Raw genomic sequence first — 23,617 nt, 5'->3', positions numbered from 1 at the left:
TAATCACTTTTTTATTAAAAAAAGTATTGCTACCTCTACTTAAAGTGTGAGTAGCAATTACTCAAAAAGCAGTGTTATTCTCCTGTATTCGGCTGGTAGTTGCCACACTGTAAAGCGTACAAAGATTATATTGGCCCATTTGGTCAAATGTTTGAAAATGACTGACTTTGAGGAATGTTGCAGGGTTATTGTGATTTGCTGCTGGTTTTACTTATTTAGTGTATGTTGTCCTGTATCTGAATTGTTTTTATTGTGAAGACTTCTGGCTTTTTGGTTGTCTGACACTTCATATGGAAATAAAGGTCTGTTTCAATCCAGACTGTTGGTGGCTTTTAATACCTCCCATCACGGGGAACTATGTTCTGTTTGTATGTGTAAGTCTTATTTGTATGTTGCTGTGGCTTATTTGTTGGTGATGTTTTTGTGCACAGTAATACACTGAACGGTCTTGTACTGAATGTGCTTTTTGACACAGCTGATCATTATTTTATATGTAGGGTTATATTCTTTTAAATGTGTTTCTGCCATGGGAGTAAATACTGTGCCGCATGTTGTGTTGCACAGGCAGAGTGCATTATTGTAAATGTATTTATTGAAGAATTTGCGTCTGTTAACAATGTTTCTTGGGTATGAATCTGAAGTGGTCATGGGTTAAGGGAAAACTGTTGTGATAAAGGTCAACTTGAGTCCATTTGATCTAATCACAGTGAACATAATATCATTTTTCAGTAGTCAAATAAATGACATTTTTATTGAATCTTAAGTTGTGCTATTATGTACAAATGCCAATGACAAATAACTGTTGTCGATTTACAAAGTCTACATATTTTATCAATAAGGGGTGCAAATTTAGATAACAGTACAAGCTGGAATATATCTGTTGGTGAAATATTGCATTCGATTGCTGGTTGGAATTGTTCAGTAACTCATATTGTGTCCATGATGTAAAAGTTATCAGATTACAGTACTTAAAATGTTTTTGTAACTGGTTGATAGTACTTGTCAGTAACATATTTATATTAATTTGAGCAATAAAATGTAGTTCTTACTTTCACAAACTATGTATTTCCAGCCAGTGAAGCGTTACCTGAGGTGCCCAGCTGCAGTAACGGTGCGTCATTTACAGAAGCTGATAAGAGCAAAATTTGGGCTAAGGGAAGAACATATTGTTGAAATTTTGTATCTAAATGAACCCCTTGATGAAGATTTTACACTGATGGATGTTGCTTATATCCATAACTGGTGCAGAGTAAGTGGAGTGTTTTTTAACATTTTTGAAAGCTTTTTTATGTATTAATTGTAGAGCATTAAATTTGCTAGTAGTTTTCCTGGTGGCTTTTGGCAAGTGATCTATGTTTCTTTCTAGTCTGAGAGTTCTGAGATGCTCCACTATATGTTTGGTACCACCTTTCTTTTTATGTGTCCAGCTGTTGCGGTATGACCCAAGATTTCATAAATTCCAAATTGTTTCTCGGCACATGTATGACAAGATGCAAAGTGTAGTATTTTTGTCATGTTTTAAATAAAAGACAAAATGCATTGTACATACTTTGAAGTGTGCCATTAGTGTACAACCTTCAGTTCACAAACTTAAAGAAATATTAATAGTATTTTTCATTTTTGGGGGAAGGGGTGCACTTCATGGTGGTGCTTGGTTTTGAGTGTGCTTAACACTGTGAGATGATGATGTTATAGGAAGCAGATTTTTATATCACAGAACTGGCCCACTACTGTCTTTCAGGGACACTTGTTCTCTCTCTCTCTCTCTCTCTCTCTCTCTCTCTCTCTCTCTCTCTCTCTTACTCTCTCATCCCCCCCCCCCCCTCTCTCTCTCTCTCTCTCTCTCTCTCTCTCTCTCTCTCTCTCAGTAGTATATTGATATGAGTATGAAAAGATATTTGCTATTTACCATATAGTGGAGATGCTGAGTCGCAGATAGGCACAACAAAAAGACTGTCAGAAAATAAGCTTTCGGCCAACAAGGCCTTAATAGGAAATAGACCACACACACACACAAAACTCTCATGCTCATGACCACTGTGTCTGGCTGGGCTCAGCAGGCAGAGACTGTGGTCGTGTGTGTGAGAGTTGCATTTGCTTGTGTGTGTGTGTGTGTGTGTGTGTGTGTGTGTGTGTGTGTGTGTGTGAGAGAGAGAGAGAGAGAGAGTGTGTGTGTGTGTGTGTGTGTGTGTGTGTGTGTGTGTGTGTGTGTTTGTTTGTTTTGTTTATTTCCAATGAGGGCCTTGTTGGCTGAAGGCTTACTTTCTGACAGTCTTTTTGTTGTGCCTATCTGCAAGTCAGAATCTCTGCTATATGATGAGTAGCAACTATCCTTTTCATAATATTGTCACATTCCGTCCTGGATTTTCCATTATTTAGTATACTGATATTTGTCAAAAGGCTTCTCATAATCCATATCCTTATTTATAGGCTTCAACTTCTTTTGTGTTGGTTGGTATTGTGCTCTTCTAGTTGTTCTGTTGGGGAAAAAATGTGACACTGTATGATGATTGTTAATTTGATATTGTAGAATAGAATAATTTTATACAGATTCTAGCAAGTCTTTATTGTTTCAGAAGGGCCTGATGAATTTGAGATATCGAATTTTTGAAAGCTGTGCTAAGAGGTTGAAAATTGATTATGGTCTGCAAGTAGAAAAAGAAGATAGCAAAGAACTAGATTTAGTTTGTGATGATGAACAAAATGGTACCAAAGATAATTTGCAAAACAAAGATGCGGAATGTGAGTTTTCTTCTTTCAGCCAACCACCTAATAATTTGGTGGAATGTGAGGACACTTCAAATGGTGATGTGCTGCAGAAAAGTGATGTATCCAGTTGGAAGGAAGTGCAGATACAAATAAGTGAAAGTGGTGTAATGAGTATCACAGATATCACTTCAGGCAACCAGGAGTTGTCATTAGAAAACATTGTGTCTACATTGAAAACAAGTGATGATGTTTTGGTGAATTCAGTTGAGGTTTTCTTCTCGGAAAGCTATGGACCAGTGGTTAATGGTTCAGGAGATTCTAATAACCAGAGTGATAAAAATTTGTTGTGTAAAAGAGTTCCAGACAATTCAGGTTGTTCAGAAATAGGATCCCTGGTTGACACAACATTTGCAACTTCCAATTTACTCCTCCCTGGCTTAGCAGAACCTCAGTATCTTCAGAAAACCCTTGATTTAAAGGAAGATGTCAGTGATAGAAAAGAGGGTACTAAGTTCTGTGATTCGCCAGTTATAACAGATAACAAAAAATCAGATGCTGGTGTAGGTCTTGTGTCACTTCCTGAATCACATTCCTCTCTGGACTACAACTATAGCATTGACAACTCAGTTTATCAGGCTGTGCCACATTCAGAAAGTTTTCACACACACTGCTTATTACAAAAAGATACATACTCTAAGCAGGAAAAGTCTATTAAGGATCAAATTCTGAAGGGACATGAGAAGCAAAATTTTGCTACCCCCGCAGTGATGTGCAGCTCAAGAAGAAGTACATATGCAAATTCTCCTGTTGGATATAAGACACTGAAAACTCCACCAAAAAGTTGGAATCCTAGTCTTTCACGTCTTAGTTATCTTTCCTCCAAGACGAATTCTTTGTTTCAAGAAAGAAGTGACCCCATTAAAAAAACAGATTCCATGAATGCTACATCACCAGATGCCTTACAGTCTTCTCAGTGCTCAGATAAGTTATTGAAAGAAGTTGGTGGCAGTAACAATACAACTGTAGCAAAACCACCACGCTTTTTTAAAATGCGCAATATGCCTCGATTTTTGGGAAATCCAGCTTCTGGTGTTAAACGTATGTTTCAGGTTGTGTCACCTGGTGGCCAGAAAAATGATGGTATGAGAACCCCCTACTTGAGTCAGCTTCCAACTAAACAAAATAATGTACAGCTTGTCAAATTGAACAGCAAACCGCCAAGTCAGCCATTTACAGGTAAAAATGGTTCTCCTCCTTTCACTCTTTCACCATCTACAAGGACTCATGTAGATTCGAACAAATTTGTAATGCCTGGCTTTTCTACTTATCAGAAGAATTTGCTACAGTATTCGGAATTTCAAAATGTTTCTCCAAGAAGTGGAATAGGTTCCAAAAATATATCTCCAAGTGGAACTACCGATAAACATATTAGTTCTGTGAGTGTACCATGTGCATCTGAATCAGTCCCAACAAGTATGTCTCTATCAAAGACTCAGAACTCTCATATTTCACCCAATGCAGTACAGCTGCTCTATGGAAATTTACCTCCAGTTTCAGCCCCAGTTGCTACTGTATCATCTCTCATTCAGCTTCATGATGATTTTCATATGCAGTCTCCTCCTTTAAAACATTACAGTCCTCTTTCATCACCTGTTGATACCTTTGTTAATCCACGACATCAGCAGAGGCAAGGTGTTTCAACTTCCATTGAAAAGGAACAACAAAATCCAGCTCTACATGGTCAGACTCTTGCTGGAACAGTTGCGCTACAGGGTCCCCCAGAGACAGAGCAACAGCAGAATATAAACAAAGATCTTTCAATTGCTCACAATAACAGTAATGACAGTAATAGTTGTAGAACTGTGCCAGCTTCCGATCAGCATAAACTTTCAGTGAGCAGGATAATTGGAACAGTGCAGCCAAAGTTTTCACCCCAATCTTCTTCCTCAGAAGATGATAAGCAGGCAGCTAAAGTCAACACAGATAGCACAAGAACAGCCCAAAATTGTGCTGTCTGTGTTATTGAGGAAACATACGTTCCACAGGTTTCCAATTCTACCACTGTTACTGCAGGGAGTGCAGATACAATTAACTATCCTGGATTAACAGGAAAGTTGCCAGTGTCAGAAAGTAGTTGTACTGATTCTAATTCAGAGACTAATTTGAAAGGAAGGTGTGATTCAGACCACATTACTCTTGATTTACAGTGTGAACAACCTCAAAATTCAGATACTTCTTGCAGTGGCCTTAGTTCAGGACTTTGTGATGGTGGTTTAAAAGGTACTGAGAAACCTGTGGAAGTATTGACAACAAATAATAATACAGAATTTTTTAATAAAGAAACTTATGTACATTGTGGTGAAAAGGAAATTATTCCAAGTGTATAATGTGTTTGTCATTTTTAACAGTTTCTTATGAACTGTGTTTTTTACACATTGTTGTGCAATAGAATGGTTTGTTTGCTTTTGTTACCATTTTAAAATTTTGCTGCGGGATATTCACAAGTCCAAGTAATATAATTGTGATCACAGATTGACCTTATTGCAGAGTGTGTATTGTACAAATTATGTTTTTAACAGGAAATTTGTTGTTGAGATTGGAAATGAAATTTTAAGAAATTATCATATTTAAATTGTTGAGAGAGAAAAGAAACAAGCTAATGTCTAAAATTATAAGAGATTTATAGCTCTTATTGTCTATTGTTAATTAATGGATACATAAGTTTGTTGTTTATTTGAAAATACTTTACTGATGCTAAAGTAAAGATGGTAATTTTTTAATATTGTATATCTCATTACATTGTGTTCTGCTTCTAATGAGTGAAGTTAATATATAAACTTTAGCAGAATATTTTGTTTTATGCAGTCATTCTTATTTTGAGTGCCTTGGAAACTGGAATAGAACATTCATGTATTACTCAACAAAGCAAAGTGTGGGCCTGGTCTTTACTTCTACTATAGTGATGTATAAGTAAGAAGGCAGGTGCATGATGCATTGTACTCAGTCAGAGACGGAGAATTCTTTGCAGCATCACTAGTGTGTTGTCAGGCCTGGTGGTCTAGTGGTAAAATGAATATCTGGAAACTGAAAGGTAACAGTTTCAAATCCCAGCCAGAGTACAGAATGTTTCAGTCTCCCTTGAACGTAGCCTTCACCTATCAGTGATACTAAGATTTGCCACAAACAACATGTTTCAGATTCCCAAATAAACTGTAGGTCCCCTTTTCCTGGTAGGCTTACTGAGGTAGATTAGACACATGCAGGTTGCTGAATATTGTCCAACTGAAATACTTGCACCAGCCATTGATCCGAACAGATTTTTTTTATTATTATTATGATTATTATTATTGTTACTACTACTACTACTACTACTACTACTACTAGTAGTAGTAGTAGTAGTAGTAGTGCCACCACCACCACCAGCCGTGGTGGCCGAGCGGTTCTAGGCACTTCAGTCTGGAACCGGGTGACTGCTATGGTCACAGGTTCGAATCCTGCCTCGGGCATGGATGTGTGTGATGTCCTTAGGTTAGTTAGGTGTAAGTAGTTCTGAGTTATAGGGGACTGATGACCTCAGGTGTTAAATCCCATAGTGCTCAGAGCCATTTGAACTGCCATTACAAACACCACCAATGTGTTGGCTTTGTCAAATACCACATGCTGTAGCCATTGTGTAGCCTGGTAACTGATAGTGATAGAGTAAACATCACACCAGGACAATGTGTCTTACTTGTGACTGTCTGTAGGTCAATATATATGTTTGGAAAACTATCTCTGCTGCTTCGTAACATTTTTGCTTTGTGCCATCCATAATGAGTACTACAGAGAATTAGTACCTTCACCACATTTAAACGAATAAGGAAATCAATACTATACGTTGTACAGGCACCTCGAAGCACATGCTGCAGACAAACATAGCAGATTGACACTCGTAGCTGGAGTGTTGTGTGATGTATTGCTTTTGCCTTTAGACACTGTGCATTGCCTCACCACCTGAGTTCTTATATGTACATCACTAAAAGTTTGATCATGTGCCAGGATATAGTCACGTTAAAGTGTAAAGTGGTGCTTGCTACTAAGTTTTAGTTTAAGCATGCAAAGCAATAACATAAAAAATTCCATGGACTGCCATGGCAGATTGTTGTTAATGTTAATTGAAAACAGGAAGAAGAGTTCCATTGAAAATGAGACATAACATGTTTCAAAATTACTGAAATATTATAAGATAGTTGCATGTAAAATAATAACTGAGTATTTCATGCAGAGGTGAGTGTTATTAGAGTATCTTCTCCAAATAGGAAGGAAAGAAGGTGAAAATGTTTAATCCAAGTGTCCTATAGGTGACATGCACAAAGGTACTACAAGAGCCTGTTCCTCTTATACTAGGCTGTTCCAGCTGGCACAGGTTGGCAGAGTTGGGTAATCAGCTGATGCTCGGGTAACCTTACAGCCAGGCCATAAAGAGTATGTGATTGTACTGCACTGGCTGAGCACATGTGTGTGCAGGCTTGGCCAAGCAGATCGTGCGTGTGCAGAACACATGTAAGAGGGTCACCTGACAGGTAGTCTAAGCTGTATGTATCTGCCCATGAGCCCAATGAGGGGCGCCCTTATTCCATGTGAATGTGTAGGAACAGCATATCTTGTACTATTAAGCATAGATTTTGTTGCACAGTGTTAGAGGAAAGAACCGATCAGATAAATTATTATGCCAGTGTGATACTATTACAAAAGGTGCCAGAATAGGTGGTTAGCCAAGTGCCAACAGTTCAACACAATTATCAAACTGAGCTTTTATGATGAAACTAAGAGTCCATAAGGCAAATAATTTCTGTTGAAATGTGGATTCATAAATTTCACAGTAATCAGTGCTGGTGAACTGGCAGCATCTGATACTGTTGTCAAACAGATTGCTACAAAAGTGTTAGATGAATACTGAAGGACACGTGCTTTGACTAATAATGAAACCTTAAAATGCTTTAACATCAGATAATGTGTACCAGTGAAGAACCTCCATTATTATTTATGGCTGTTTCAACAAAAGACTACTTCATGATCACAGATGACAAAACTCTTGAGATTGCAATAAAAAAATAACATACATGGTTATTTCTATAGAAGGTATGGACAGCATAGAAAGTCTCTTTGTTTTCTTCTTGTAACTTGACAGTCATTATAGTGATCATGTATTCGATTAGTGGTAGAGCACCCTCCACTTAACAATACTGCATCTTATCTGTTGTTTCCCCCTCTTCCAAACTGTCTCCACCCCACACATCCCCTCCCTCGTGTCTGTAAAAGTGAGGGTTTTAGCATTCTGGCCGGGACCACAGCTAGCCTTGTTGGGTAATAACCAGATCAGTTTTTGATGCACCACTTGATCACTTAAAAAGGTAATTTTTTACTATAGAAAATGACTGTTAAAGTTGTGGAGTTAAATGCGTAAAGATTTTAACAAACTTTAGCAAATCATGTAATGTCAGTATTTTTGATATTTCTGGCAGGGATGAAGGAATGTGGGATTAATGTGTAAAACGCTGTTGGGAGTGGTGGAGGTTGGGAATAGATGATTAAATAAATGTAATTACATTAAATCATTTTTTGCAGGTATTACATACAAATTTTGTGGGTAGATGTCACAGCAGCTAAGACTTTCAGGTACCTGAGAAGTAAAAAATTTTAATTTGGTAAAGAGGTGGTACCAGTAGTAGCTTTGATAGTAAAGACACCCTATTATGAGCAGATCTTAAGACTGAAATGCTGACTGGTTCTATTAAATATTTTGAAACAAATCACTAATAAAATGTCATTTACATTGTGGCAGCTAATGGAGCAGCATACCTCTGAGAGACCACCTTCTTTTTAGATATGAACTAGGAAACACATGGGGAAACTAGAAGACTCTCATTTGGCTTTAATTGCTGGGTATTTTAGCTATGAAATTCTGTATCAAATTCGACTGAAAGTAGCAACAGTGTGCTCAGATTCTTGATATAACGTATTTTGATGCAAAGAAGATGTTGTGAATAACATTAAAAATCTGGACAAAATCTGTAATCTTGGTTGAAATGGAGGTAAGGTGAGAAGTCATAGATAAATAAGAAAGCTATTAAAAGTCTGTAATTTTATGGCCAGCAGAAAAGTGTCATGCACATTTGCCAGTTATGCTGGTCAGTGCAAATCCTTTCCATACATGTATCAAAAAATTGAACTCTTTTTATCTGGTGTAAAATGTTACTAGATGAAGTAAATGATGTTGTTGTTGTTGTTGTTGTTGTATGTGTTTCGTATGAAGTTGTGTGATACTTGTACAAAACATTTTTGGGTAGTAAAGAATTTCTATCTTATAGGAAACTATGAAAGTTTCTTTTTCTTTTTTGCCAAGAATGGTTGTTTCAGTGTCGAAAAGTGTGTGGAGTATCATAATTGTTGAACATAATTTATATAGCAATTTTTTGTGTAGTACCTCATATGGAAATTATATTGTGATATAACAATTTATTCCCAAACCTCCGATGGGATATTTAATGCATGTTTGTTGTAAACGTTTTGTTGAACTTCTTGAAATTTGTATTATAATGTTAAGTAGTGTAATTTACCCTACTTGAAATGTTGAGAATCTCTGAACAGTTTTTTTGCACATTTTGTCTGTATATATCACCCCATATTGTAATGTGGAGAATTTTCTTTCTCAGCTCTGTTAAATAAGATAAACAGAAGCCATATTCACAGAAGTGCCTGTTCCAGTAATTTTGCACATAATATTTAGGCATTGTGTGGTACAATCACAAACAGCTAATTTACAAAGTGCCTGTATATTGAGGAAACTTATGATATAACATTGGTTTACTTCTTGAGCTCATATAGCCACACCACAAAAATAGTGAAAATCACATGCTATTCACATTCCATTTAACTGAATAAATATAATTAATGCATTTGACATCACAGTTGTTTTGCTGAAGCTGAATGCTAACTTTTTTCCTGTAATAAGTTTCTTACAGTGTGTGCCACAAGAATCCTTACACTTCTATTTGTTTTTTGTAAATAAAATGAAAATAAAATTGTGATAGCAAAAGATTATATATATATATATATAAAATAAATGTTGTATATATGGATAGTTTGTATTCACACCCAGAAAATTATAAAGCAATTGTGGTGCTTTGTGATGTACTTTTTAAAAGAAATTTAAAGACTTGTTTTATGTGTCTGGTGTAGATAAAGCTGTTATTTGGAATATCACCATCTTTCCACTGTTAATGTGTGTTGTGTAGGTAATGTACTCGATTTTGAAGGGACCAGAGGTACAAAATTTGTAACTTCAGAGTTTATTTTGGATTGCTTGTGATTCGATCAAAATGTTCTGTCATTAGAGCAATTTCCTTAAATTCATATACTGTGATTCACTGAATTTGTATGGAAGTATGCTTACTGTGTACTTGAAGATCTATAGTCTCTCATTCATATTTTAATGGAAAAGAAGGAAAACTTGTGAAATTTTCATTAATAGTATTCTAGTTGAGTATATATACATACACAATACAAGGTGATTGATGCAGTTTGTATGAGATGTGATCCACAGAATAAAAACATATTGAAAAATGAAAATATTTTATTTCTTGTGTTGTAATACATAAGAACAACAAATTTAAAAATATTTATTTTTTCTATGTTATTCATATAACATTTGACAGCAAGAAGTAAAGAGGTGACATTGAGCTTCTCGAAGACGCTAATTTTGCTGAAACACTTTTTCTGAAAGTGTCACTAACGGGTAAGAACAACGTGCTGACATAGTCCTAATAATACTATGGTGGCTAACATAGATGGTTAAGGCATACAAAAAAACTGCTCACTATCTTCTCAAGAAAAGGAAAGCTCAAAAGTAATTTTCAAGAATGTGTAAACATTTTAATAATTGAGGTACTTGGGGTTAGATAATGGTAAGCCATAGTAAGTATATTTTACAGTATAGACATTTGAAAGTTCACAAAATTCCATAATACATACTTTAAGGTATTCTTTTCATATGAAACAGAACATTTTTAACTACTGCTCTTAGCAAAAAACATTTAAGTGTAGGGAATACATATAATTTTGTGCCGTGTCATTTTAGATCACCGAAGTTTCAGTGCCAACATTTGGCTTCACTGATCACAATTCCCATCACTCTCAGTGTAATCTAAGATACTGTCATCAATTAATTCTGGTTCATTAACGTGCTCTGTGTCTTGGTACTGAGTCAAGGATAAATAATATCCATGATGCACCGCAGGTATATAGGGAAGCAAGTGCATGACTTCAGACAGTTTCTTATGCTGTAGAGGATAGATACTTTGATGTTAAGGCCATAATCCAAGATGTCTGTATTGGATGGCCATGCTTTTTGACATTAATTTCATGGAAGTCTCCATTAACAGCGTGCAACAGGAAAAATGAATCAGGATTTGTGGCCAAAAATTTGAACACAGTAGTATCTAATAGGAGTCATGTGTGACCAGGTATCAAAAATCTGTGTTCAATATCTTAGAGTTTGTCACCACGTACTAGTGACAACTACAGGCATGTAACCGTCCAGTTCTTATTTTTTCCAGCACAGTTATCTGAATAGCATACTATTCTGGAATCACCGCTGTTCATCTGGAGAAATTTAAATATACAGCTACATATCACTGCCGCATTTTGTGACATCCTCAGTCCACATGTACATGTATCTGATGCCTGTTCTACAATCGTGCATACCCACATTGTACATCCATAGTTTTTGCGTGTAAAAAGCTGGACCAGCTGTAAGTTTTGGAACAGGGAGGGATTGCTGCAAGTCAACTAAGATAACCACGATACTGGTTTGGGCTCTATCAATATCTGCTGCCGTGGTAGCCTGCATTGCCTTTGTTTTCCAGTGACTTAGTTCTCATTTCTTCTGCAATTCACTGACTTTTAGTGGCTCATTGGTTAGGTTGCAACACTTAAATCACAGTATCAAGCTCATCGCACACTTTACATGTGTCATATAAAGTGGCATCTTGAAGCCTATGTTGTTCTGTGCAAAAAATCCGTTTGTACTTACCTTCTGTAACAGTGGAAATTTTCTATTCCTCACAGCAGGATAGGTGTAAAGAACTGATTGTCATCTCGCAGTCAAAATAAACCTTTGCTTCTTGTGCCTGCTGTAGTGACTTTGGTGAGTGGGTATGCTTCATATATGCTCATGAACACCTTCCATCACTTCAGGTGGATATTTCTGGCGATTTGTATGGTGCTCCCTTTGATCTTTCTTTATAAACTCTTTACCACTATCAACTTGCTGTACAATGTTTTCCACTCTTCCTCTTGATTTGTGTAGTCCGTGAACATAGAGAAATGCCTTCTTCTAGACATTGATGAGTTCGCCTTGAATCTGAACAGAATACGTAGCAGTGATCTTTCAGGAAGACTGCTATTTTTTTCGGGTAGGAACGTTTTGGAGGTGCCATTGAGATACATGAAAAGATGTTGTAGTTTTGTGCATCAAAATTCATTAAGTCCCAGAAACCATGGAATATTGTGGAAGCTGGTTCTCCTACCTTTGTGCATTTCCAACAGTAGTCACATGGAGGTCCCATTTCTCTGGCAGCTACTTTTTTTTGATTGCATCACTCGTATACTCTTGACCCTTAAAAATAAAAATGATTTCATTGTTACAATTTGTTTATAAAAAAATTGTATTACTTACAATAATAGTAATATAATATTATTCTCTACTGGCTCCCCGAAATAACGATATTAATAACTGGCATTATTTAAGTAAAATTATATCATTTTTCTAATATTCTTTGATTCTGTTTAATAGCCATATTTTAATACATACTAGATTACACCGACGTTTACATTTAGTGCTTTTATTTGACTCTGGTGTCCGCTGCCACCGTTGATGCCTTCCATCCTTAGCAGCGAAGATAAGCACCTCTCTAACTAAAGGTCTGAAGTCTCCTTCGTTCCGGAAGAAAAAAAGAATTGGAAAATTACTAATAGCATGAACCTACACTGAACAATAGTGCAATTTAACAGCTGTATAGTGGCAAGCCACAATAACCCCTAGAACAATACAGAAATTTAACATCTATATAATGAAAACCCACAATAACCTCTATAGTGGGCACCTAGAGATGCCCGTTGGAAGTATGACAATTGTTTACGAGTAATGACCCCCATATAAATATCTTAGAAAGTATCCCATAGTTCATGGTTCCAGTAATTATTAGTGTTAAGAATGTTTTTCACTGTCATGGTAATTCACTTTGCCACATGATATGACATGGCATGCCACATAATTACAATGTGTGATACTTACCTCTAACAATGATGAGATATAGCATATAACTGGCTGATAATCCACATCTGCAGCACTGTCAGAGCACAAAGATTCAAAAACCATCTGCTTTCCTATCAGTTCCACAATGCATCATCACATCTATACAAGTCACACTGTTTCCTCTGCAAGTTGCCATCTTGGCTATGGCTTACCATACTAAAAAAAGGGGGCGTGCAGTGTCTAGGGGCAATATCTAACCTGGAGCACCTCAAAGTAAAGCAGTTATCAGTGGAAGATAATTGCAGCTGCTTGTCAAAATTTGGTATTGGTATAAATGTAGCTGTAGGCTCCACTAATTATGTAATAATGTTGAACTTTAGTACATGACTGCCACAGGAGGAGGAATAACACATTTGAGTGTTATTTTCACGCAAGTACCATTTTGTTATGCAAAGGGTTGCTATTTTGGTATAGCAAAATAGTTTCTACACCTTGTAGATTGCAGTAAAAAGAAAGCCCACGCACTGACTGGGACCAGATAAGAAAGGAAATGGCCCATATCATTTTCGAAGGGACCATCCCAATTTGGTTTGTTTCATTGTTCTCTCCAAAAATATGTCGGTGCAGAAATTATATGTACTTGGAATTAATCTGTTTTGGCTTATGGAAAGAACGTTTACTACAGAAATGCAGTTTCTGGTTCATGACCAAAGTTAGCTATCCTTTACTGGTGTTGGAGCCTGACAGTGCCGTAGAGGGTACAGGATAAACAGACTGCTGCAGTTTTATTATTTTTGTTGTGATGGTCATGGTACTGACATAAAAATATTATTTTTAATATTTCCTCCTGTCGAATTATTGGGTACACTGTCACTACAAAGCCTGCTATCACTGTTCAGATGACACTCTTTCCCCATTTTCTCATTTATAGCAAAGAATATGCATTAAAGGCAGTGTGGTCAACATTTAATAAGTGTATGTTTGGGCGAAGTGTGGGGGCGTGAATTCGTGCTGGTTAGTGCTGTTCCTCTCTAGCAATGTAAATATTTTGCTGATTTTTGCGAGTCTCACTGTGACAGTAATTGTTTCGGATAACAGCGAAAAGTAATCTCACTTTTGTTGTCAGATCATTAATTTTGCTGTTGTAACAAAACTGGTGTGATACTCTGTTCAATTTGGAAAATAAACTTTTAGAGATGGCAAGATGGAAATTCTGTATGATGGCAAGAAGAATCAGATAGTTTGGAAAAAAAGCATGTGGATGGGAAAAAAGGTTAGTGAAAGTTAACTATTTTGCAACGTGTGTTTTATGTTTATTAATTTCGAGACAAAAGGCTTTGAGACAATCTTTAACCTCTCACTTTCAAGAAAACATAAGTGTAACTTTGAAATTATATGTGGATCACATCATATACATTTAGAATGTTCAGCTCAGAGACAACTTTCAAGTTTGGTGAGTGCACCAGCAATACAGATGTTAAGTACCAAGGACAGTTCCAACACCACTAAATTGATTCGGATTTTGAAATCACTGATTTTTAATTTCTCTGTGGATTTGTCAAGTGATATTTGTCACATTGTAAAGATGATGATCTCTGATAGTGTTCCTGAACATTTTTCACTTTCATTTAAGAAGTTGAGATGCCTAATAACTGATGGCCTGACATAATTTTTCTGGGTACATGAGTTAGAAGAAGAAGCATATTCATTGTATTACACATTGAGTTTCAATGAAACTACCAATGTTAAGGGGCTCCGGAAAGACTCAAAATCATTAAAAGTTCAATTTTTACTTTTTTGCGTTTTCTGAATCTGCAGACTATTACCTTTTAATAGATATATAATTTATTCAATTCCGAAGACTACAACTATTTTTAAATTTTTTTTGAAATGTGTTCTACATGGGCGTGACCACAGTCTAACATAACAGTCGCGACACTCACTGCTGTAAAAGTTGTTGCCGTTTGACAGATGGAGCGACACTAGCGCTCCAAGCGGCGGGTAAGGTGAACGTCAGACGCGTCGTAAGTATAATGTTTGTTTGCATCCATTTCCTACGTAATTTCCGATTTATTTGAGTTATTTTCTTGTCTCCAAGAGTTTGTGTGGTATCAGAAGGCATATACGTTTCTAAAAATGATTCTAAAATATGCGCAAGTATGGACAAAAACCATGAATAGAGTGGCAAGCTACAACACATTCGTGAAGAAACACTTGTGACATTGGACACAATTGCAGCTTACCACGTTGATATCAAAAGAATATAAACACACAGATTTACATGTAAGAAGCACAGACACATACCTCTACATGCAAAAGCGATCGACAGCTCGTTTATCGTTCTGTAGGCTTACTGTGTTTGTCATTGTCTCCTGTTGCCACAAGTACGACCTTCATCTTTATATTATTCTAAGTGGGACAAGCAACTGCCAAATAGTGGGAGACATATGCTGAAAACACTATAATGAGCTGAATACATTACATTTCACGAAAAACCAAATATTTGAATAATTTTCAAACAATCTGTCTGTAGGCACTTTCCTTGTCCCGTAATGGTTTCGCTTCTGGGCATTCTGACACTTCACACGCTTTTGTAAGACATGAACAGCTACACTTAATTTAACCACTTCATCGTCAAAGCAGGTCTGTGTTGATGATTCACACGAATCTGGCACTGATACATGGAGAGTCGAACTGGCTGCTTCTGTGTCATAGGACTGTTTTACAGCTTTAGATTGACTGTCGAATCTTTGTGGCAGTTTCTTCTTCATCGTCAGCTGAGTGGGTTTATTTGGAATGTCAAACAGTGTGGGTACTGCATTCCAAACGAGTTTGTCATTGTCTGCGTCCATGAACCGGTTTTGTTCGAAATGTAGCGAACAAAAGCTAATATTATTATACAGGTAAACTGGGTGTTTCTTCATAAGGTCTTCTCGTCTGCTATTAACTAGCCATTTTCTGCTCCTAAAACGAAACATTCATCATTTATACACATATAGTTTGCAAGTGAATCCTGACCATACAGTTTAGTAACATGATGGTATATACCTCTCAGGATCCTTAGGAAACCTAAAAAAAGACAGCTGTGGTGTCTTCTTCCTGTTGTTGCAGCAATTTATTGCGCTACAAACGTTCGCGACGGTAAAAACCATTGTATAAATCAAAATAAACAATCACTATTCGCTTTCACGATCGCGCCGAACTCACAGTTCAACCTACCGGCCGCTTGGAGCGCTGCTCGCGCTGTAGCAACAAAATAAAGGCGAAGTGTCGCGACTGTTATGTTAGACTGTGGGCGTGACCCACTGTGGCGCTGTTAAACTGCTGTCAAATGGTGTTATTATTAACGTCCGTGTTCATCAGGTACATTTTAGTGATGTGAGATAAAGTATGTGTTGTGGCTAACCTGTGATGGTTCAATATATATCGCTGGTGTGATTATCTATTGTTTTGTATTTATTTACTGTGTCGTTATCTCGAAAATATTCGTAATTAATTCTGTTTCTTGAGTCTCTGTTTTGTTGAAGTATAATAATGAGTAAAAGTAAAGTTATTAGAAATCCTATGAAGGCTTTTAAGAAAAGGAGAAATGTTGGAAAGCCAAAGGTATGTGTTATTACTGTAAACAATAAAGACGATAACCAAGTGAGTGAACCTAACCTCTCAAGTACACCTGCCCATAGCAGTCAAAGTGGGAAAGAAAATACTTCACAGAAGAAGCTTGGTTCAATGAGTGAAAACTATGAATGTTTTATGGGCGAATCGGATGTGAATGAAATATTTGATATGTCGGTTCTCAAAGGAATTTTTTCAAACTGTGTAAGATGTATTCATTGTAGTGAAGTTGGTCTGGAACTCTCCATAATAAAGCACGTAGGACTTGCTAGTGAAATACAACTGAAATGTGATAAGTGTTCATACATGACCACCTTTTGGAACAGTGTTGCAGTAACTTCAACTGAAGAAAATGGTAGCAAAATCTACGAACACAACAACGAGCGATGCTTGCTTTAGACAAGGAACACCTTCGGGCTGCAGACAGGGCTGTAAAGAGTCTAGAAATACAAGCAAGAGTAAACAGGAGGAGGAACAAGAGGAAGCTGGAGGAGGAGTTTGCAGAGGATGAAGATAATCCATCCTATGGAACTGGAATGCACTAAAAAGTTAATCCAATCTTTGTCGCTCGATTCCCAAAACTTTTATTTTCTCATACTAATTACATGTTTTCTAAGGATCTTCCAAACATCTTTGTTTCAAACTTTCAGTAAATGTTACACAGTACCTTCTGCATAATTTAACACAGCCTTTTTCCAAAAAACTGTATATTTTTGAATATATAAATAAAAAATTGCAAAAAAATGTGAATTTTCATTACAATTGAAAAAAAATCATCTTTAATAACTGAACTAAAATTTTGTAAAATCCCTTGTTAAGTTGTAGCCCATATTCCAATAAATAATCTGTAAAAAGTTCAACTTCCTATCTCAAATACTTTGTGAGGAAAGATGTAATTTATAAGCGTTATTTTAACATTGCAAGTATAGCCCCTTAAGGAATTACAAACAACCTTTACATTTTGATCAGAGAGTAAGTGTAGCATAACAACGCACCATTTAAGAACTTGTTCAGCGAAGGAGATGGTGAAATGTTATATCAGAAATTGTGTGAGCACTTTCTGAAGCTAACTTATCCCTAAATAAATGCCTTATGCTGGGATCAGATGCACCTACATCAATAAAAAAAGTGTTTCGGATCTTAGATAGTAATCTTCAGGAGATCCAAGGCAGACAACTTACAAACATCAGAACTTACAACATGCAACATGCCTATGTAAAGGCTCTGGAATGTTTAGTTGAAGAAGCCTCTGAATTTCTGGTCAATATCACTATATTATTAATACATCATTTAAAACTGGTGAATTCCCTTCTGCACTTAAAAAATCAATAGTAAAACCACTTTATAAAAAAGACTGTCCAGATATCATACAAAATTATAGACCATTGTCACAACTCTCAGGTTTTGCTCAAGTAATTGAGAGGATTGTGTATAAGAGACTGTTGAGTTTCCTAAACAAATGCAAAATTCTAACCAATGCACAGAATGGATTCAGGAAAAACAGGTCTATAGAAACAGCTGTATATCACTCCTTGGAACAGGTTTTAACTGCAATGGATAATGAGGACTTATACTGTGGAATATTTTTAGATCTATCCAAGGCATTTGAGCTCATCAGCCATGATATTTTGCTAGAGAAACTGTATTGCTATGGAGTACGTGGAAAAGCATACAGCTGGTTTCAATCGTATCTGTGCAACAGATATCAAAGTGTTGAAATAATACATAATGGCACAAAATATTACTCAACATATCTGAAGGTCAACTGTGGTGTACCCCAGAGTTCTGTTCTAGGCCCTCTGCTCTTCTTAGTTTTTATTAATGATTTTCCTAACCATCTAACAACAGCAGAATCAGTACTTTTCCCAGATGATACGAGCCTTTTTATTAAAGGAGTTAGTGAAGCTGACCTACAAGGAAAAATAGCTTCAACAATGAATGAGGCAGCTTAATGGTTCAAGGACAATTACTTAATTATAAATAAAAAAACCACTTGGATGAACTTTAGGCACATAAGAAACAAAGTAAAAAATAACATAAGAGTAGAGATTGGGAAATGTCTGATAGAACAAACTTCTTTTACAAAAATTTTAGGTGTATGGCTGGACAATAACTTGAGATGGGAAAACCATGTTGAGCTATTGAATAAAAAAAACTTAGTAAATACTGTTATATATTAAGAAAACTTAAAGAAAACTGAAATTCTGAAACAGTACTATGTGCCTACTACTCTTACATTCATAGTAATCTAAGATATGGTGTTATATTTTGGGGGAATACAGGTTTCGCAAAAAGCTGTTTTAAGCTCCAAAAGAGAGCTATTTGTATTCTGAAGGGTGTTGCCTACAGAGATCCATGTAGAGGACTCTTTAAGGAGTTGAAAATTTTGAACATCCCTAGTTTATTCATCTATGAATCAGTATGTTTCGTAAAGTCAAATCAAGAATTCTCTTCTCTAAACAGTGAAGTACACGACTATCTGACCAGAAACAGGCACGATTTCCATAGAAACATACATTCAAAATCCCTGTACCAAAATATTGTGATGTATCTACCCAAAATAATTTTCAATGTCTTACAGCCTTACCAAAAGAAATAAAAAGCATACAAAACTTACATATATGTAAAAAACAATTAAAGAGGCTACTATTAGGTCAGAGTTTCTATAACGTTGATGAATTTCTTTGCTATCTAAACAGATAGTGCTCACCTTTTGATTTTTCTGCATAATTCTTCGTTTTTTTTTCTAACTTGCATGTAAATAGAAGACAAAATATGTGAAGTTTAACTAAGAAAAATATTAAAGTGTAATTAAGAAAATTATATTCCCCTCATGTATTTTTCTTTGTATAAACTTTGTAAATTTTTTTCTCATCTTTCATGTAAAAAGAAGACAAAATATGTAAAGTGCAACTAACAAAATGTTATTTCCCTTAATTGTTAAAAATATAAATGATGCTCTCTCTCTCTCTCTCTCTCTCTCTCTCTCTCTCTTTCTGTATGACAATTCCTATATAAATGTATATGATAAAATGGATGATAATCAATTGAACTGAATTGTATTTTTTTGACTGGTGGCCTGTTAAGCTGGGAAGAATTTGAAGAAATGTTGTCTAAGTTTAACATTCTACATCACATGTTTTTGACATGACAACCGCAAGGTGGCTTGCTTTACTAAGTTAAGCCAACAGAATTCTGGAACAGTGGAGTGGTATTCAGTATTACTTTCTTAAGCATATACTTCTACAGAAAAATAATTCTGCTATTGCTCAGTCCCCCAGTGCTACAATGCCATTGTGAATGCTTTAAAAAACCTTCAATGAAAGCTGAACTTCATTTCATAATTTCATGCGCAGAACTATTAAGTAAATTCACCCAACATTTTCAAAGCCGAACATCTTTGATTTACACATTGCACACAGAAATATAAAAGACACTTCAAACTGTTTTGATTTGTTTTTTGAACGGTTGTGCTTTGAGAAAAAATGAGAATATTTTTGAAGTTCTTCGTAATGAGTTTTTTACATTTGATAATTTGCTTCCTCTTAACCAACTTCCAGTAGTAGTTAGTGGGCAAGTAACCAATGAACGTACTAAACTGGAAGAATGTGACAAGTTGTGGTTTCTAAAAAGTGCCCAACATGTTAAATAGCAGCCTGCAAATATGTGATAGAAAAGACAAGCTTACCAAATGCAGCACTGCAGGGTTTTAGGTTTTTTGGCCCCAAAGAAAGAATAAAGAGCAGAACATGTTAAAAGTTCCAAACAGGTTGCCATTCGATGTCCAGCAAGATTACTTACTACATGAGTGGAAGATTCTACGGCAACAGCACATAAAAAAATCATCATCCATAGAGCTAAAGTATCCAAATGTTTCAAAACTTGTTAAGACTTCATTATGTTGGATTACATTGGTTTGGTTGTGCCCCATGACTGTGATGTAATCCAGGATGGAAAGGTGGTCAGCATTGGTCATAACATCATCTGTATTTTTTATTGCATAGCAGATCTAGATTTCAAATGAAATTGCAGCTATCATTGGTGTATTATAAGCAGTCATGCGTACCAAACATAGTTATAACATAAGCATTAGGGGCTAATGTTTGTGCATGCCTGAGTTACATTTAATATATGTCATTATAATTACATTCAGTTTACACAACTACTTATAATGCACTAATGATAGCTGCACTGTCACTTGAAAACTAGGCCTGTGTTGTGATAAAAAAGACAAAGACGACTGACATTGACCTTTCTGCCCTTGTTAAGGCTTCTCTTACATTGACACATGCGGACTTAGAGAGAAGATATTGCATTTTGAAACCCACATTAGGAGAAGACAAGGCTGCGATGACTTAAAGATTTTTTGACAGTGTTTTGACTGTGAGGGATGCGTTGGGACACTGCCCCCATTATCGTTCTGTGCTCACTGACTCACAATTCAGAAAGTATAAACAGCAAGCACATGCAAATTGTAATGCTTATAAGGAAGAATGTGAAAGAAAAAGAAAAGTTGAGTTAGAAGGGAAGAGGAACAAAATCAAAAGCAACTTGAAGAGGAGATTAAAAATATGAATAATAAGGAAAACATAAATTGACTATGAGACAGCTGCTCTGAAAGTAAAGAAAAAAGAACTCGATCTGCCTAAGGAGGAATGAGAAGAACTTCTCCCTCAGGTGTCAGCTAAACTGAAGAAAGCATAAAAAGACAATGATTTAAAGGCAGCAAAATTGGTCCAGGATATGTCTGAGGGTGCACAAATCCTGAAAATAGAAGAAAACGTGAAATAAAGAGCGGGGCGATTCGCACATTTATTGACTAGTTATCTATATGAGCAGACTTCCAGCATTTCTTTTGTATTAAGGTATGTCCACATGCTGCCTCTTTTGTTGTGTACAATCGGAGACGCATGGGAATTAAAGGGCATGCACCCAAATTTGTGGAAAGAATGCATCTACACATGCGCATCCTCCATGTTCAAACGTTGTCTCACTGCACAACGAGTCTGCTATGAATCTCCTTCGTTGCTTGTGAGATTGTGTTGCGTTTATTATGAAGAAAAGGTGACAGAAAAAGAAAACGCAAAAGCTACTGTAGATAATGAAGTATATGAACAACAGACACACAAGAAAGATAAAGTGATGACTACAGTGGTCTCCAAATTTCAGGAGCAGGTCACAACAAGATTTTAGATTTTCTACTTGCAAAACTTCAGCGATAAGGCTGGCACTGAAATTTTGTTAGTAACAGACACGTTACATACTCAACTGAATTATTTATTCCTCATTTCAAAACAAAGCATTTCAAGTCTACCAAATGTGAAGCTTGTAATGTGGAAGGACTGTAATTTTATTATTATTACACACTTTTACCGCCAGGATAGTGATTAACTTGAGTGATACACTATTATTCATTTTTTTCCTTGTTTGCTTCTTTCTCTCTTTCCAAAGCCTCTTCATTCTTGTCTGTGTTGCTGTTTCTTTTGATCTGTCCCTATTTTGCCAGTTTTCTTCTTTTCTTTTACTTCAAATTTCGTGTTAATAGTTTGTTTCTGAATTTCTCTTTCATTTCAATACTGACCCCTGCGTGTTTCAGGTCTTCTTCTATTTCTTGAAATCAATTGTTTCTTTCTTTTTTTTTTAACTATTTATTACATCAAAAATCCTCTTTGTAAGTCTGTTGTTGTTCATTCTGTGTATATGTCCATAGATTCTTAGTCGGCATTTTCAGAGCATCTCTGTCTGTTCATGTAATACTTTGGTTGTTCTCTTTATCCATTGCCATCTCTGCGTAATGCTCCAAAAATTTTTCTGAGGATTTTACGTTCTATTTTTTCTGTTTCTGTTATGCCTAATGCTCTGATTGTGATTGTTTCTGATGCATAGAGCGCTTCTGGTAGTTCAACTGTACTGTAGTGCCTGAATGTAACCTGTCTTGAAATATTTCTTTTATTATAGTGCACCCATGTCAGTTTGCATGCTTTCTGAAATTTTTTGTTCTTTGCCTTTTCAATGCCTTATTTGTTCCTCGTGTTTGTTTATATTCCCCAGGATATCTGAATTTTTCCACTCTATTGAACTTTCCATATTTTGTGTACATGGCTTGGTTGTTGTTAGTCTCTCTTTCCATGTATTGCATCTACTCATACGATACCGGTGTCTGTAGACCTATTTTTGTAGACTTCATGTGCGTGTTCCAGCGCTTCTTGTCTGTTGTTGCTTGGTACTGCAAGGTCATCTGCAAACGCCAGGCATTTAATGATTGTCTTGTTTGCACACTAACTGAATTCCTATTACTTTTTCTTCCCATTGTTTCATAATTTTGTACAAGCCAATGTTGAATGAAAGCGGTGAGACGACCTCCTTGTTTGAGCCCTGTATGTATCTCGACTGGGCCTGAGATTTCTCCCATAAATTTTATTTTGAATGTAGTGTCTGTTGTATATGTGTCCTAGTTTTTCTGTGTATTCCATATTCTTCTAATGTGTTAAAGAGAATCTGCATGTCTACGGAGCCGTAGGCCTTCTTAAAGTCCACGAATGTGACTACAGTGTCGTTCGTCTGACAGACCTTCAGGCACATTTGCTGGTTCTAAATTTGTTCAATACAGGACTTCCCTTTTCTGAAGCCTGCTTGGTATTTACCTATCTTTGTATCAGCTCGTGGTTATAGCTGTTGATTAATGTGTTGGAGAGAATTTTGTACGTGACCGGTAATAATGAGACACCTCCGTAATTATGAAGGTCTCTCTTGTAGCCCTTTTTGTTGAGAGAGTAGCTCAACGCACACTTACATACATGTAATTTTTCTGAATTCCATATTTCTGTAGGAATTTCATGGATTTTCTTGATGATGGTTTGGTCTTTGAGTTACAAGAACTCGAAAATAATGCCATCGTCTCCTGGGGCTCTGTTGCTTTTCTAGTTGTTTTATAATCTCTTCTACCTCAGTTACCCAAGGTGGCTTTGAGTCTGCGTTTGGTACTGTTTTCGTGAA

The 23,617-nt window shown here is 36.2% G+C and overlaps 1 protein-coding gene across 2 annotated transcripts in view; it reads left to right on the top strand.

Moving 5' to 3' along the window:
* LOC124721229 overlaps positions 1-6,095 on the top strand; it is an 89,290-nt gene extending 83,195 nt beyond the window's left edge. The window contains exons 5-6 of one of the 2 annotated variants that reach the window (XM_047246085.1): positions 1,073-1,249; positions 2,580-6,095. In XM_047246085.1, coding sequence (XP_047102041.1) covers positions 1,073-1,249; positions 2,580-5,096 — 2,694 coding nt within the window. In that variant the 3' untranslated portion in view covers positions 5,097-6,095. Of the gene's footprint in view, positions 1-1,072; positions 1,250-2,576 lie in introns of both variants that reach the window. The other variant, XM_047246084.1, reaches the window with a different exon arrangement.
* The last annotated feature ends 17,522 nt before the right edge of the window (positions 6,096-23,617 follow it).

The sequence above is a fragment of the Schistocerca piceifrons genome, chromosome X, assembly GCF_021461385.2.
Source record: "Schistocerca piceifrons isolate TAMUIC-IGC-003096 chromosome X, iqSchPice1.1, whole genome shotgun sequence".
Lineage (NCBI taxonomy): Eukaryota > Metazoa > Arthropoda > Insecta > Orthoptera > Acrididae > Schistocerca > Schistocerca piceifrons.
This window is presented reverse-complemented; position numbering and strand designations above follow the sequence as displayed.